At 43.0% G+C, this 13764-nt stretch overlaps 1 protein-coding gene across 1 annotated transcript in view; it reads right to left on the bottom strand.

The window, feature by feature from the left end:
* Positions 1 to 13764, bottom strand: part of EFHC2 (EF-hand domain containing 2) — a 234049-nt gene that overhangs the window by 120260 nt on the left and 100025 nt on the right. Inside the window, exon 7 of the mRNA XM_069204192.1 lies at positions 6042 to 6180. Within this exon, the coding sequence (XP_069060293.1) occupies positions 6042 to 6180 (139 nt within the window). The remainder of the gene's footprint in view (positions 1 to 6041; positions 6181 to 13764) is intronic.

Here is a 13764-nt window from a genome sequence, read left to right as displayed (position 1 = left end):
CACCCCATTCCACTCCACTCTACGACACTCTCTGCCATTAAACAACTGAACTCTACTCCCCTTTACTCAACTGTATGACACTCTACGCCCCCATTACCCTCTACGACACTTCAACAAATCCATTCTACTCTGACACTAAATGCTACTAACTTTTAGCTATGCCGAACAGCAGTCACTCTGTTTTACAACATAGTAAAAACACATTCCGAAAGCCAGTAGCTCTTGTATAGTGACGATCTATTAGATTTGCTAGTGCTTGTTTTCAGTTCTGCAGTCTTCTTAGCTTACTGCCATTTCGTTGATAGATGTCTGAGAAGACACAGGATGCCAGTGGCGGCTCCTCCACTTTGGCGGAGGAGCATCACCCCCCCCCCGCCAGCAGCAACTGCTGCAAATCCTTTAACAATGAAAGGATAATAAACTATGTTTATTATCCTTTCGTTGTTAAAGGGGCGGAGCACTGGGGATGACGAGCATTGAGGGGAGTGCACTGTGCACTCCCCTCAGTGCGCATGTGTGTTTGGCTGGCCGTCTCAGACGGGCCAAACACATGGCCGTCCCAGACGGGCCAAACACACATGCGCACTGTGCTCTCTCCAGCCCAGCACTGTGTTGCCGGACTGGAGAGAGCAGGCACAGGCTCCCAGTCTGCCTAGGAGCGCCCTGGCTGGGTACTTCCAGCCAATCCTAATGCTGCTCTGAGCAGCGTCAGGATTGGCCACAGGGCAGGCTGGGAGCCTGTGCGTGCCTGCTGCTGAGGGGAGGGAGGAGCGGCAGCGCCACAGAGTGCAGGTAAGCTTTTTTTTTTTTTTTTTTTAAATGTTATTAATATTCCCCCTCCCCACGCGCCGCCCCCTGTAACCCTTGCAAGCCACGACTGCAGGATGCTCTATACTTGTAGTTATTGCAGGGCTGTCGAAAGGGAGGGGCCAAAGGGGCATTATTCCTGAAGCCTTTTTCCTTTTCAGGTCTCCACTGTATGCTGATTTCAAAGAAAGCCTGCCACTTATTAACGACAAGGCATCTAATAACACTAGAAGGTGGCAGGTGCAGTATCTCCTGGGTCTTTTCTTTGCAAGACATGTGGCTTTAAATTTAGGAAGAGGTGTTCCTGCTTTGGGGAACTCTGAATTTCCTGATCCAGGCCCCGAAAAAACACCTGACATTCTTGAGTTAGATGCCTGCCACTGCAAACCCTTGGAGTCTGGAAGAAAAACATCATCTACCTCCACGTTTAAAAATAAATTTTCAATGCCAGCAGAACAGAGACCTTCAGCAGGTTATCGGCTGCTGCTTAAATGAGAATACACGCTCAGCGTTTGTTTTCTTTCTCACATTCTGAGCAGGAAGTCCTAATGCGAAGAAGTGCTAGTGAGTGACGGGGACGTGACAGTTAACGGTGCATTCATTCACAAAACCGTCACTAAAGAGCTATGCACGTACACCCGGCTTCTTAATATTCACTTCTTAATATTCACAAGTTGTTTTTGCATCATTGAGTCTGCTTTAGGTGAAGTCCCAAGAGGACACCTGGCGGTGTCGCCGGAACTGTGATTCTGCGGCCTCAGAGTTTTCCGCACAACTAAGGATTGACCGCACTTGCCACATAATCCAACATGGACTGCATATTTTTCAGTTTTGAAGTACAAATAACTGTGCCTAGCTCAAATTCTTCAAAACGTACTAATAAAAAAGAAAACACAACACCTGGGGCATCGCGACGACGAATTATTTGCAAACTGTTCATGTTTCAGGACATGTTTGCTGGTATTAATAAGGTGGGAAAAATCGCCTACACACTATTAAAGTGTGTTAAAACGACAAAACAGCAAAATTATGTTGCATAATTTGTCTTTTCTTCCTGAATAATTTGGTCAACAGTTCAGCATAATTTAGTCCTTCAGTGCCTTCAGTGTTTACAGTGTAATGTGGTGACTTCAGTCTGCCAGGAAACACTCGAGGATGCCGCTTTTACACCACCATTATCTTACAAAGGTGTGAAACGCAATAGAATATATGTTTCAAATTGGCCAGCCTCATAACCATATTTCTTCATACTGCAGTTACATCCAGGATGAATATAAAGTAGTGCTGTATTTGGAATAAAAATGATTACTGTAGATTTCGATGTCGAAATTCCAACAGATACCGACATTCTGTATTTGATCAAATTTAGAATAATAAAAACAGACGGATTGGTAAAATCACTTTCGAAAGTTTCTCAAATGTTAATGATTAACGTTAACTATCTTGGTGTTACAAAAAAACTATTTGAAACTTCTATCTGTGCACACGCTTGTCTCAAACTCCCTAGTGTCTTTATTATTGAGAAGTTGAATTTCAAACGCAGGCAGTGCAACAGCGCCATCTGCCGAACCCACCAATATCTGTATCAAACAAGTGAGACGAGTTTCATTCGCATTCCCTCACCCACGTCGACTGAAAAACATCGAGCTGCTATGAGGGAAGAAAGAAGCTTATTTTATTATATCCAGTGTGACTTGCATTAAACTGACAGTAATTGTACCCAGTGGGCTTTTCTGTATACAATTAATATCTACACGAGCTCTATTGTGTTATTGCCACTTGTAGTACTTACATACCAACGCTTTGAACGTGCAAGAGGTGGATTTCGCAAAAATAAATCGAGGGCACTGATTTTTCCCATTGGCTTACCTTGCAGTTGAGGCCATATTATATTAGGCAAGAGACACCTAAAATAAAGCAATTTTCCTCTTAAAAAACGTGTCTCCCAGCTGAATAGGTCTGTTGGCCTGCATAGTTGTAATAATTAGGTCTCACGGTTTTATTGTATTTATTTTTTTAACATTTCCATCTGTATTTATCCATATTTATTTTTTGGCCATCTTATTGGTATTTATCCATATTTATTTCGTGTTTTGAGAATAAATGGTATATTTCCACATTTATTTAACTAATGAACATGCACTCATACTTTGAAGCCTGTTGCGTTTTAGACAATTAAGCAGCCAAATATAAAAAAAACATTGCACCCTCAGGTAACTATTACCATCATACCTCATCTGTATGTTAACATATGCTTATATTTAAGGAAATGTCATCCTGTTTTTAACTTCCCCTGCTGTCACTCTCAAAAAGCAAGATTTTCAGTATTTTCTGGCTTCTAAAAATAAATACAGACAGGAAACACATTGTTTTCTGCCTGTATCAATAAAAATCAGTAAAAACAGAAAAATAGGAGTCTTAGTTCTAATGCTTAGATTTCCAAGTGCGAGTATCTTTCAGGTTCTAATAGTATGAAAAAAACACATTTTATGAAACCTGCCGCAAACAAGGTTCGGGGTGATCTGGGGAGGCAGGGACAAATTATAATCTTAGCAGTTGTATAAGACTGTTGTACTAGCTGATGGTGCTGCACACCACTTTCTACAACCAGTCAGGTTATTCACTGGGACCCACATTGCATGTTTGTTGACTCTGGTGCAGGGATACCGGGCTGCAAACATCCCAAATTTCAGACACAATAGTGACATCTCAAAACCTGTCAATTACAAGCTTTGGCCCATATTTATACTTTTTTTGTGCCGCATTTGCGTAATTTTTTTATGCAAAAGCAGCACAAACATACAAAATACAATGATATTTTGTAAGTTTGCGCCGCTTTTGAGTAAAAAAATAATGCAAATGCGGTGCAAAAAAAGTATAAATATGGGCCTTTGTCTCTGAAATGGCCAATAACCAGGTGGATGCGGTATTTTTAAATAGTGCTTTGGTGCGTAATGAAACGTGAGGGCCCCCCTGCAAAATGCATAGATGGGGCCCCCATGCTCCAGATCAAGTCAGGAGCACCAGAGCCAGGGGCCCGCCACCTGAGCACCATGCCTGTGGGGGCCCCCTGGAGCTCAGGGCAGCCCCACACCACAGAGGCTGTGGGGACTACTGTTACACCACTGCTTTGTTTTGTTTTTTCCAAATTCCGATGTCAATGTGAGAACCAGTGAGGGTCGGGTGGCTGTGGGGTTCAAGGGGTCATGGCAGGTTTGGAGTATGCAATGTTCACTCCTACCATGGTGCTGCAGGGGTAAGGCGTAAGTAGCTCTTTCATCAAGTACGGATCTGCTGAGATAGACACCTGGCTCAATGTCTCTGGACTTAGATTGCCGGGACCACTGGCATTGAGCTACCTGTAATGTAGGTTATCGTGGTATCACATCGAAAGTTAAAGCTTCAGGTTGAACATTGCAGCTTATAATGAGAGCCTCAGGCACAATACTTGCACAATACTGACCACCAGAGCTTAGTGTAGGGGCCCAAAGTTTTTAGTAGGAGCCTGCCACTAGTGCTGTCTCCTTATCTCACTATTGCAGGTTTTCTTAGATCTGGTTTGAAAATGCAGCCATCTGTAAGACATAGTGGCCGATCTACCAACGTTTTGCACTGGGTATGCATCATGAAAGTGATGCAAACCAGTAAAAAATGTTTTTTCTATTATTTCCTGTCCAGTGCAAAACTTGTTTTGCTCTGGAAAATGACGAAAAGCAACTTAAAGTAGCGCGAGGCGCTGTTTTGCTTTACTTCGCGTCAAGGGGAAGTTACAGGAGCGTTCCCATGCAACCACCCACCCTTTTTGACGCAAAACGCTATCTACCAAAAATGTGAGACACGGTGTGTGTCAAAAATTAAAGCCTTTTAAAACCAAGCAATAAAAGGAGAAATGTTGTCATTTCTCCTTTCTTTTCCTGCTTTGCATGCGTGTTGCACTGTGCAGCGCACATACAGAGTAGGAAACGTTTTAGAAGTTGTCTAGGCCTAGTAATGTGTACTGGAAGGGTACCCTTGAACAAAGACGCAAAGGTGTGTGAGTGGCGCACGGCAGCTGAAATAAAAAACGGTGCTAGGGAAAGGGGAGGAGAGAGCCATATCTCTGCAGATATGGTGCTCTCCTGCTCCCTCCTATCGCAACACAGTGCAGATTTTTATGGCTGCTGCATTACGTTGCCAGGAAGGACGGTTAATCTGCCCCCTAGTGTCACTAACTCTTTAGAATATACATAGGGAGGTGCTTTGGCTTCACCCACAGGAGGATTACTCATTCATCTCATGAGTGGCTATTTGGTGCATCATTCCTCCTTCATGGAAGTGCTTCCACTGGAATGCATGAGGGACTATTATGCATTCTATACAGAAAGCAATCTCCTTTTACTTCTTTTTAAGCACTGTCAAAGCCAATAGACAGCGTTTGTGCATGAAATAAATGTAAGCATCATTTGTGAATGCCAGCCTTTACATGTTTTGGCACGTTAAAAATTGGGACTGGTTGGAATATTTTTGCCATGATTGATTTTGGTTTCCAGAACAGGCCAGACGAAGCTCTCTACTAACAGGCACACAGTTGGATAGTTAGACGATTGTATGACCAATTGCTTGGTTGTTCATATTTGTATAGCAAGCTGTGCCCAGAAAGACCCCAAGGCTCTGATATTAGCTCATTTCCTAGAACAAACATGTCTGGGGCTGTTTGAGGGATGGGGGTGATATAAAGACAATAAATTACTAGCCATCTCTTACAGATGACTCTTCATAATTAGAGGAAAAGGTGAGGCTGCGCAGTGTTTCAAGTTGGTCCAATTTGGCCTTGACAGTAGTGGGTCTCAAACCCCCTTCTTTCAAATGTTGAGGTTCTGATTCTGGTGTTGTTTCAGGTCCCTTATCCAGGGAGAAGAGCACAATCATGATCTCCTCTTTCATTAAAACTAAATGAGTGTACTCGCCATATAGCAGTCTAGCCAAGAACGATATTGATAAAAATTGTCGATATCCCAAGAACAGTAACACGAGAGGCTGTACATAAAGGGGTGCATTAAGAGAATGGCATTTTACACAATCTGTTAAAAATAAACCCATGTTACCACAACTAAAAGGTAAACATAAAAATAATGATACACGCACTAATTCCATACCAACAATATCATATCGTTGCTTATGACAGGCAAGGCTATGCCATATAACAAGAGGGAAACAATAAAATACCGAATAAAGTATAAATTTGTTTTACTTACCAATTCCATATTTTGTCTTGTAAAAATCTTTAGTGAATGCGTCACAGTCACAGAGTAAGATCTTCCTTCCCCACAAGTTGATCGCTGATCCAATTGTTAGGTCACAGTCTTTGTAAATTTCATGATGCACAGCTCCGGTCTATAAAAGTGGTCATTGTTATGAAGCGGGATGGTAAACAAGCCAAGGAAATGTAACTTTCTGGCTGCCAGTGATGCAGCGTCAGAGCGAGACATGACAAATAGAGGATTTTTGGAAAGCACTACTTAGGCTGTGTGGGCTACATATATTTGAATGATAGGCATGTAGGCACAATTTTATGTAGTAAACCATTTGATTCGCAGTGAGGCTTACTTTTGCCAGTAGCAATAAGAGTTACAAATACTATAAATAAAAACATCTGCATAACTTCAACCAATTTGGGATGTAATGACTGGCACAAGACTATGGAATGGTCAAACAGGATTAAACCAAGCGAGTGGCACAGCTACATTGGAATCTAATACTCCGTTAAAATTTTTACATGCACTAGATCAGTTTATGACATTTTCATTAATAAAAAAAGAAAATACACATTTTACTTTATCAACAATATGAATGCAAATTGTAAAAAAAAAGGATTAGGAATATGAAAGGACTAAAACATAATTGGGGAGAAGAAGAAAATGAGATGCCGAAATAAGTACAATAATTGCCAAATGCAGTTATTCTGGGAGTAAAGGAAGTTCCAGTCTGTCCTACTTCCCAAGTTAATAGGAGTATCATTGTTGATTAGTTAAAACTGTTACTAAAGGAAAAATACATTTGTTAAAAAATAAAAGACATTTGTTAAAAAATAAAAGACATTTGTTAAAACATAAATCTATACATTTACACAGCTAGCCATACACACCTTTCCATTCCTTTTGCCATGATATTAACAAATCAATAATACACTCCATCATTACTTTTAGTCAGTAGTTCTTTTACTCAAACGTTTTTGATGAGGAAACGTATCGTCATTTCAACTGCTGAATAATGTTGAGTTGCTTGATACTCAGGAAACCAGAATAGCAGAAAGTAGCATTAGTTCTACGCCCAGATAAGTTTGAAATGTGAAATACAGTAACAACAGCATGTAATGAGATCAGGGTTTGGGCAATTATTATTTTTGATTTTGATGTTGCTATGTTTTTACTTCATTTTTTTGTGGAGCTCGGTTTGTTAAAGTAGTATTTTATTGTTCCGCATGCTGGCTACACAACATTGGCAGAAAGTATGAAGATCAGGAAGGTCCTGATTTCCAAGACAGTGGTGATAAACCTCCAGGGGCAAAATTATTTTTGTGCTCAAAGCAGCATTATAAAAGGTACCAGAATTTTATACTTGCATGTTTTCCCTTATGAAATGTGATAGGTGGCTAGCAAAATTTGTGTGGTATATGCCAGGAACCAAACACATGAGACTTACAAGTCACAAAGCAGTGGTGGAGTTCAGGTTGTATGGTTAATTAATTTTCACGTTTCATTCATTTAATTCAAAAGATGACAGCTTTAACTTAAGTTTTACTAAACCTTTTTTCAGTTCATTTATATTGGTGTTTTTCAAGGCATTGTAGTATTCTAGCAGCACAACCAAACTGAGTTTTAATTTAACAAATGTCTGTCAATTAATTTCACTGATCTACTGTAGGAAATTGCCATCTTTGTGGCATAGTTACCCCCACTTTTCTGCCTGATCTCAGTGTGCTTGGACTGTAATTCACTGGGATCCTGCTAACCATGACCCCAGTGACAGTGCTATCTCCCCTAAATGTAGTTGTTGGTTACCTTTCACACCCACAATTGGCATACTGGTGCACCCATGTAAGTCCCTAGTATATTGCACCTAGATAACCAGGGCACTGGTACACCAGGGGTCCCCTATGGCCTTCAGCATGTATTATGCTACCCACATGAGCCCATGCAAACTGTGACTGCAGGGCTGCCATTGCAGCCTGTGTGAAATGGTGCATGCACCCTTTCACTGCCAAACCTAACCACTGCACTTAGACCCTATTAGTCACCCCTCTAATAGGCCCTTTAGTCCAATGGCAGGGTGCATATCTTTAAATGTGAGCATACCCCTGCAAGAGAAGGGTACTCCTACAGACCCCGAGACCAATTCCTAGATTCTGTAAGTGCGGGCAAGCCATCTTAAGGTATGTAGTGGACACTGGTCAACATGAGCAGTCCAATTACAAAATGGCTACTCCAAACCTAGGCATATTTGGTATCAAACATGTTAGAATCATGCAACTACACCAATTCCAGTGTTAGTAGCATGATACCATGTACTCTGGGGGATCTCTAGGAGATCCCCCAGTTCTGCCTTTGCAGCCTTACAGTGTCCAGCTGCCAGCCCGCGCTGCTGCTGACCCCAGACACTGTTCTGTCCTCCTAATGATGAGCCAGGCTCAGGCTGGAGGAGCAGAACAAAGGATTTTCTGCGAGGGACCACTTCTCCCTGTGTATTAGGTGTCTAAGGGCTGGGGTGGGATGGCCTCTGAGTGCCAACAGACTGCCTTGAGGGGCCCATTTGGTGCCCTCCTTGCATCATCTGGTTTGCACCAGTTCAGAAACCCTTGATTCCAGTTCTGGCATGGAACTACACAAAGACAAGGAAGCAACCAGCCCCCTGTCCAGCTCCTCTACTAGGGAGGTGCCCAGAGGATTGCCAGGTGGTCACTTGATTCTGCCATCTTGAAAATAAGGCAGAGGACCCTGGGAGCATCTGGTTGGTTAGGCCAGGCAGGGAACCTTCCTGACCTCCTCTGATGGGTAGGTCACTGCAGAGAGTGACCATACCCCTTTTGGAGTTATTTAAGAGTTTCCTCGTGGGTGGGTCCTTAGATTCAACAAACAAGACTCTACAAAGAACTCCCTGCAAGACGTCTTTTGCCCCTGGCTTCTTGAACCACTGCTGGTCTTAGCCTGGAAGCGAACAAGTCTGCTTCTGGTGGGAAGGCTCCCACTGCAACATTGTTTCTCTGAATCCTGCAAGAATTCTGCAAAATCAAAGGCTGTGCATCTTCTGCATTCTCCAGGGTCACAGGGACTCTGTTTGCACCAAGAAGCAAGAAGGAATCTCCCTTGAGGTGAAGGAGTCACTCCCCTGCAACCACAGGCACCTCAAGGCATCGTCAACCGGTTGGTGGGATCTGCTGTCTCTGGACATCTGAGAATCCTGCTTCATAGATAGTGAGTCTGTGGCCACCTCTGGGTCCTGCATGTCTTTTATCCAGGTTGGGAGACTGTAGGTCTTTGTTTCTGTCCCTGGACAGACACCCCTGTGCACTCAACTGTTGCATTTGGCAAGGCTTGTTGACTCTTCCTCCAGGAGATTTTCTGCCTCCAAGAAGCCCCAACCCCCCAGCACTCCACAAGCTCAAGATCAGCTCCTGTCCTGCAACTCCTGCGATGCAGGACTTCTGTGTTGCTGGACTAATAAGGCCTCCTTGTGACTCCATGTTTCTGGTGCTTGTGGGGGCACCATCGACTTCTGGTGGCCTTCCTGTGTGCTAAGGGCCAGCTCTGACTCCCCTTCCTCGGTAGAGTCTCCTGGATCTTGCCGGTCCCAACAATTTTTGAAACTTCTCTTCTGCTTCTATTTGCACTTGCCAGTGCTTGTGTGTGACCTGTCTGGTCACTGACCCTCCTGCAATCTAGCAAGTGTTAAGGGACACTTTGTAGGTGGCTCCTGGGATCTTCATTGACTCCTGGACCCCGCAGCTGGACTTCTTCTTCCACCGACTTGCAGGAACTTCATCTTCAAGAAGTTGGGCATTGCCACCTGCACCACCATAGCACTTCCATGGGTACTGGACTCTGATCCCTTCCTTTGCAGGTCCTCCACATCCAAAATCCATCCCTGGGTTTCATTGGCCTGGTCCACGATTTGTGACTGCAGCTGGACAATCTAAGGCATCCACAGTCTTCTGAGAGAGTCCCTTCTCCCCTCTGCATCTGGGTCCCTGGTGTAGGTGCTCTTGTCTACTGGGTATCCTGGTGTAGGGGCACTCCTCCTCCATCCTCCTGCCTGCTGGTTTCCTCAGGTCTGCTGGGAAGGATCCTGAATTACACAAACTCCAACCACGGTTTCTTTGTCAGCCTATGGGACATCTGGATGGGTAACTGGCTTGCTACTGGTTGCGGGGGTCACCTACTGTACTTACCTCTGGTGTTTCTAACTGGCCCCAGCCCCTAGCTAACTACCACAATCACCTTGATTGGAGTTCCACTTTCAAATTCCACTTTTTTAGTATACTGTTTGGTCCTCCCCTAGGGCCCTGTATATTCCTATGCTATTTTTTATGCGCATAATTGTATGTAATATATCCACAGGGAGATATACCAATTTCATGTTAGTAATAGTTATGTAATAAAGTATTCTTTATTTTTGCAACACTTGTATGATTCTTTCTTGTGAGTGCCAGACTACTGTGCTATTGCAAGTGCTTTACATTCTTCCTGGATAAGCTTTAGCTGTTCGCCTCAGCTACCCCTAGAGAGCTTTTGCTATCTGGACACCTATTTACTATCACTAAGGGTTGCCTGGACTCAGTATAGGGTGCAACACCATAGGTGTACACCATAAACTGAGCCAGTCTCCTACATCTAACAAAACATCACACAACACATAGCTTCATAATATGTCAGTGTGGGGCAAACAAAAGTAGCCTTTCCTGTCAGCACATCATGTGCTGGTGTAGCATCAGTCAAGTAGGGTGACAGACAGCATTTCCCTATATAACGCAGACTACTGAATATTCTTCTGCTATCATATGAGAGAAAGTATGATTTCTGCTCCTAATAGGGCAGAGTGGCCTTTTGTTGTGAATCACAACTGGAAAAAATAATAGATCCATTTTCTGTCTCCAATCACAGCCAGCAGGTGTTTAGACTCTGCATTTTTCTGAACAACAACAGAAGAAAGCTTGATCCTGGGTGAGTTTTAGCTCCACCCTTTGTCAGGATTGGATGTATAATTAGTCACTTTTAGTTGCTATGTCACCTCCCTTGCCTGTGTGCAACCTATCCACTCCTCCACCACGTTGTTGCCCCATATTAAGATTTCCTTGAAAAGTTTGTAGACTCCTCTGGCCAAGCCTCTGACCCTGCGAGCTTGCTGTCCAATTTAGCAGAAACCAACAGGCTGTGGTGGGGAAGATTACCTCTATGCAGGTATACAATAGCAGTGCAGTGTACGTAGTCTAATGAAAATCATGGTGACTATTAGGGCGAAGATATGCAGGGGCAGTGAGGGGTTCTCATTGGCCTCTCATAGACTTCAGCTGGCATAACACCCTTCAACTACACCCCACCCCCCCAGACATCTTTCTTTATGTAGGCCTAGGAGAGAAGCAGAAGAAACCTCTGAGATTAGGTGATGCATAGGAAAGAGGCAAATTTTAGATTTTTAATGGCACTGGGTCTAGTGTGTTTCTACAGATACCTATACATAGTCACACATCCACTGCATGGGGAATCAAACTCCAAGCTTCCTTAAATGAAGGTGATGAGGGTTACACAGTGAACCATGTGGTGAAGCTAAACATGTGCATTCAGTACATGCACTATCATACTGACGTCTTCTATGGTACCACCACAACCCAACCACTTTGTAAATTAAAAGAAATCCTCTCTGTGGGAGTGCATCACACAAAGAGAAATCGGGCCCTTGATATTCGATTCTCATATTCATCATTTAATCATTGAATAGCTACTTCTATAAGCTGCTGTGATCCATGTATTGTATTGTGGCATTTATATAGTGCTTCACACCCCTTTGAGGTTGTGAACCCTTTTGATGGTGATTGGCTAATTGGTACACTCTTTCCAAGACTTAGTGGGATGGGGGGGAGTTTCTAGTGGGACCTGTGTGGGAAAGGTAAGGTGTAGTATATGAGGTTTGGATATTGTGTGCCATCCAGCAACATGTGTGACTACGTAGCTGCATTTAAGCATGGGTTGGTTTGTAAAGTATGAGAAACAGTATACAGGCACAACTGTATATGTACCATTTTGGGTAGTATGGTCAGCCTCTTTGGAATTAAGCATACCACAAAATTAAAGGTGATTGTCAATTACTTTTACTCTTCCAGGAATTGAATTCCAGACGTGGGAGTAATGTGAATGGAAAGGGTTCCCACCATGGTGAGATTTTCTAAAAGATGGGATGGTCAGTAGTGTGGACAATCTAGAAAGCAGTTGACTAGTTTGGAGGTAGATTTGAAGCTTGTATTGAAGGAAAAGTGGTCCAGTGCTGTGTATGGCTCTATGTGCAATGCACTAAGGTTTAACAGAGATATATTCAGCTACAGTTAGCAATCATAAGAACTAGAGAACCAGTGAGATGTGGTGACAGTCATGTAGGTTAAGGAGTTGTCTGTCTCTTTTGGTCGGGATTCCTTTGAGCCTACAAAGTAGACAGACAGGGATTTTGTGGTAAAGGCCTCATGGTTTAAATGCAAAAGCACAAAGGCAATAGTGATTTGTACTCTTGAAGGAAACCAAACTAAAGGAAAATGTGGCTAAAGGATTACATGGTGTAGAATGTTCCGTTAGGACGCACTATGCTGTTGCATCTGCGCCTGAAACTTACCAAAGGTAGCGTTGTGCAGTTAATTATGAGAAGGCAATGCATTGCTGATTTCTGCCCTCAACCTGTGGTGAGATAGCACATCTTTGGTCTCCATGCTCAGCACACACCAAGGCATCTATCTCTCTGCCAATCAGACTGCATCAGTGTTTTCACAGTCACCCGGAGGGGTCTTCTGCGGGTTGTGATATGTACCGACATTGAAGGGCAGCATTCATGATATACAAGTTCGTAGGGAAGAAGCATGTCAAATGTGTGTTTATTCTGCTTGTACCCGAAAGATGGCATATCTATACAAATATAAACATGGCTACACCTAAATATCAACAACACAACATGTATGGGGAAAACTGTGAACAGACAAGTCTTGCCCATTTAGTTCATCATCAGATCACAAATGTGGTGATCTAATTATCGGCATTGGATATGGTAATGGTGACCGTGTGCTCAATAGAGGATGGGGGTGTTCCCTTTACGGAATAGGTGGTCTCACACACATTATAGTGTCATGCTTCATCATTTAACCCCCTATCCCCACCCTGGTAGGATGGTACCACCTGGGTGGACTCAACCTCGTTGTTAAAAGAACTCTGAGGGTGTGCTGAAACCCAATCTTGCTGGATACAGCGGGATACAGTTAAATAGGAAGAAAAAGTTAAAATTACCTAACAAATCACTGGTATATCCTATTACTTTAATGGTGGTGTTTGTTGGTAAGATTAAAAACCATTGAGACACTCTTGAATATAATGGTTCAAGGTGTCATCTAAAGTTATATGGCCAACATGTTTCTGCCCTCTCATATAGCCAAAATGGTCTGGGGCATTCTTCAGGGACGAGGATCCCTCATAAGAATGGAGGTAGCTAGATAAGCTATTAAGTGAGTAATTATGTTAAAAGGCACACTGGGCCTACCTGAAAGGAATTACAGTAAAGGAAGCCCTAAGAAGAAAGAAAAGGTAAACAGGATTAAGAACACAGCATGCATATGGTGTGTGTGGGTAAACACTGCAATTCACTTCATACAAATGTGAAAAAAATACATACTGTGGGTGACTCATAAAACCATGCTGTAAGATACTATATGTGGTTTATATCATGGCCCTA

The sequence above is a fragment of the Pleurodeles waltl genome, chromosome 8 (genome assembly GCF_031143425.1).
Source record: "Pleurodeles waltl isolate 20211129_DDA chromosome 8, aPleWal1.hap1.20221129, whole genome shotgun sequence".
NCBI lineage: Eukaryota > Metazoa > Chordata > Amphibia > Caudata > Salamandridae > Pleurodeles > Pleurodeles waltl.
Note: the sequence above shows the minus strand (reverse complement) of the source record. Positions and strands in the feature narration are given on the sequence as shown.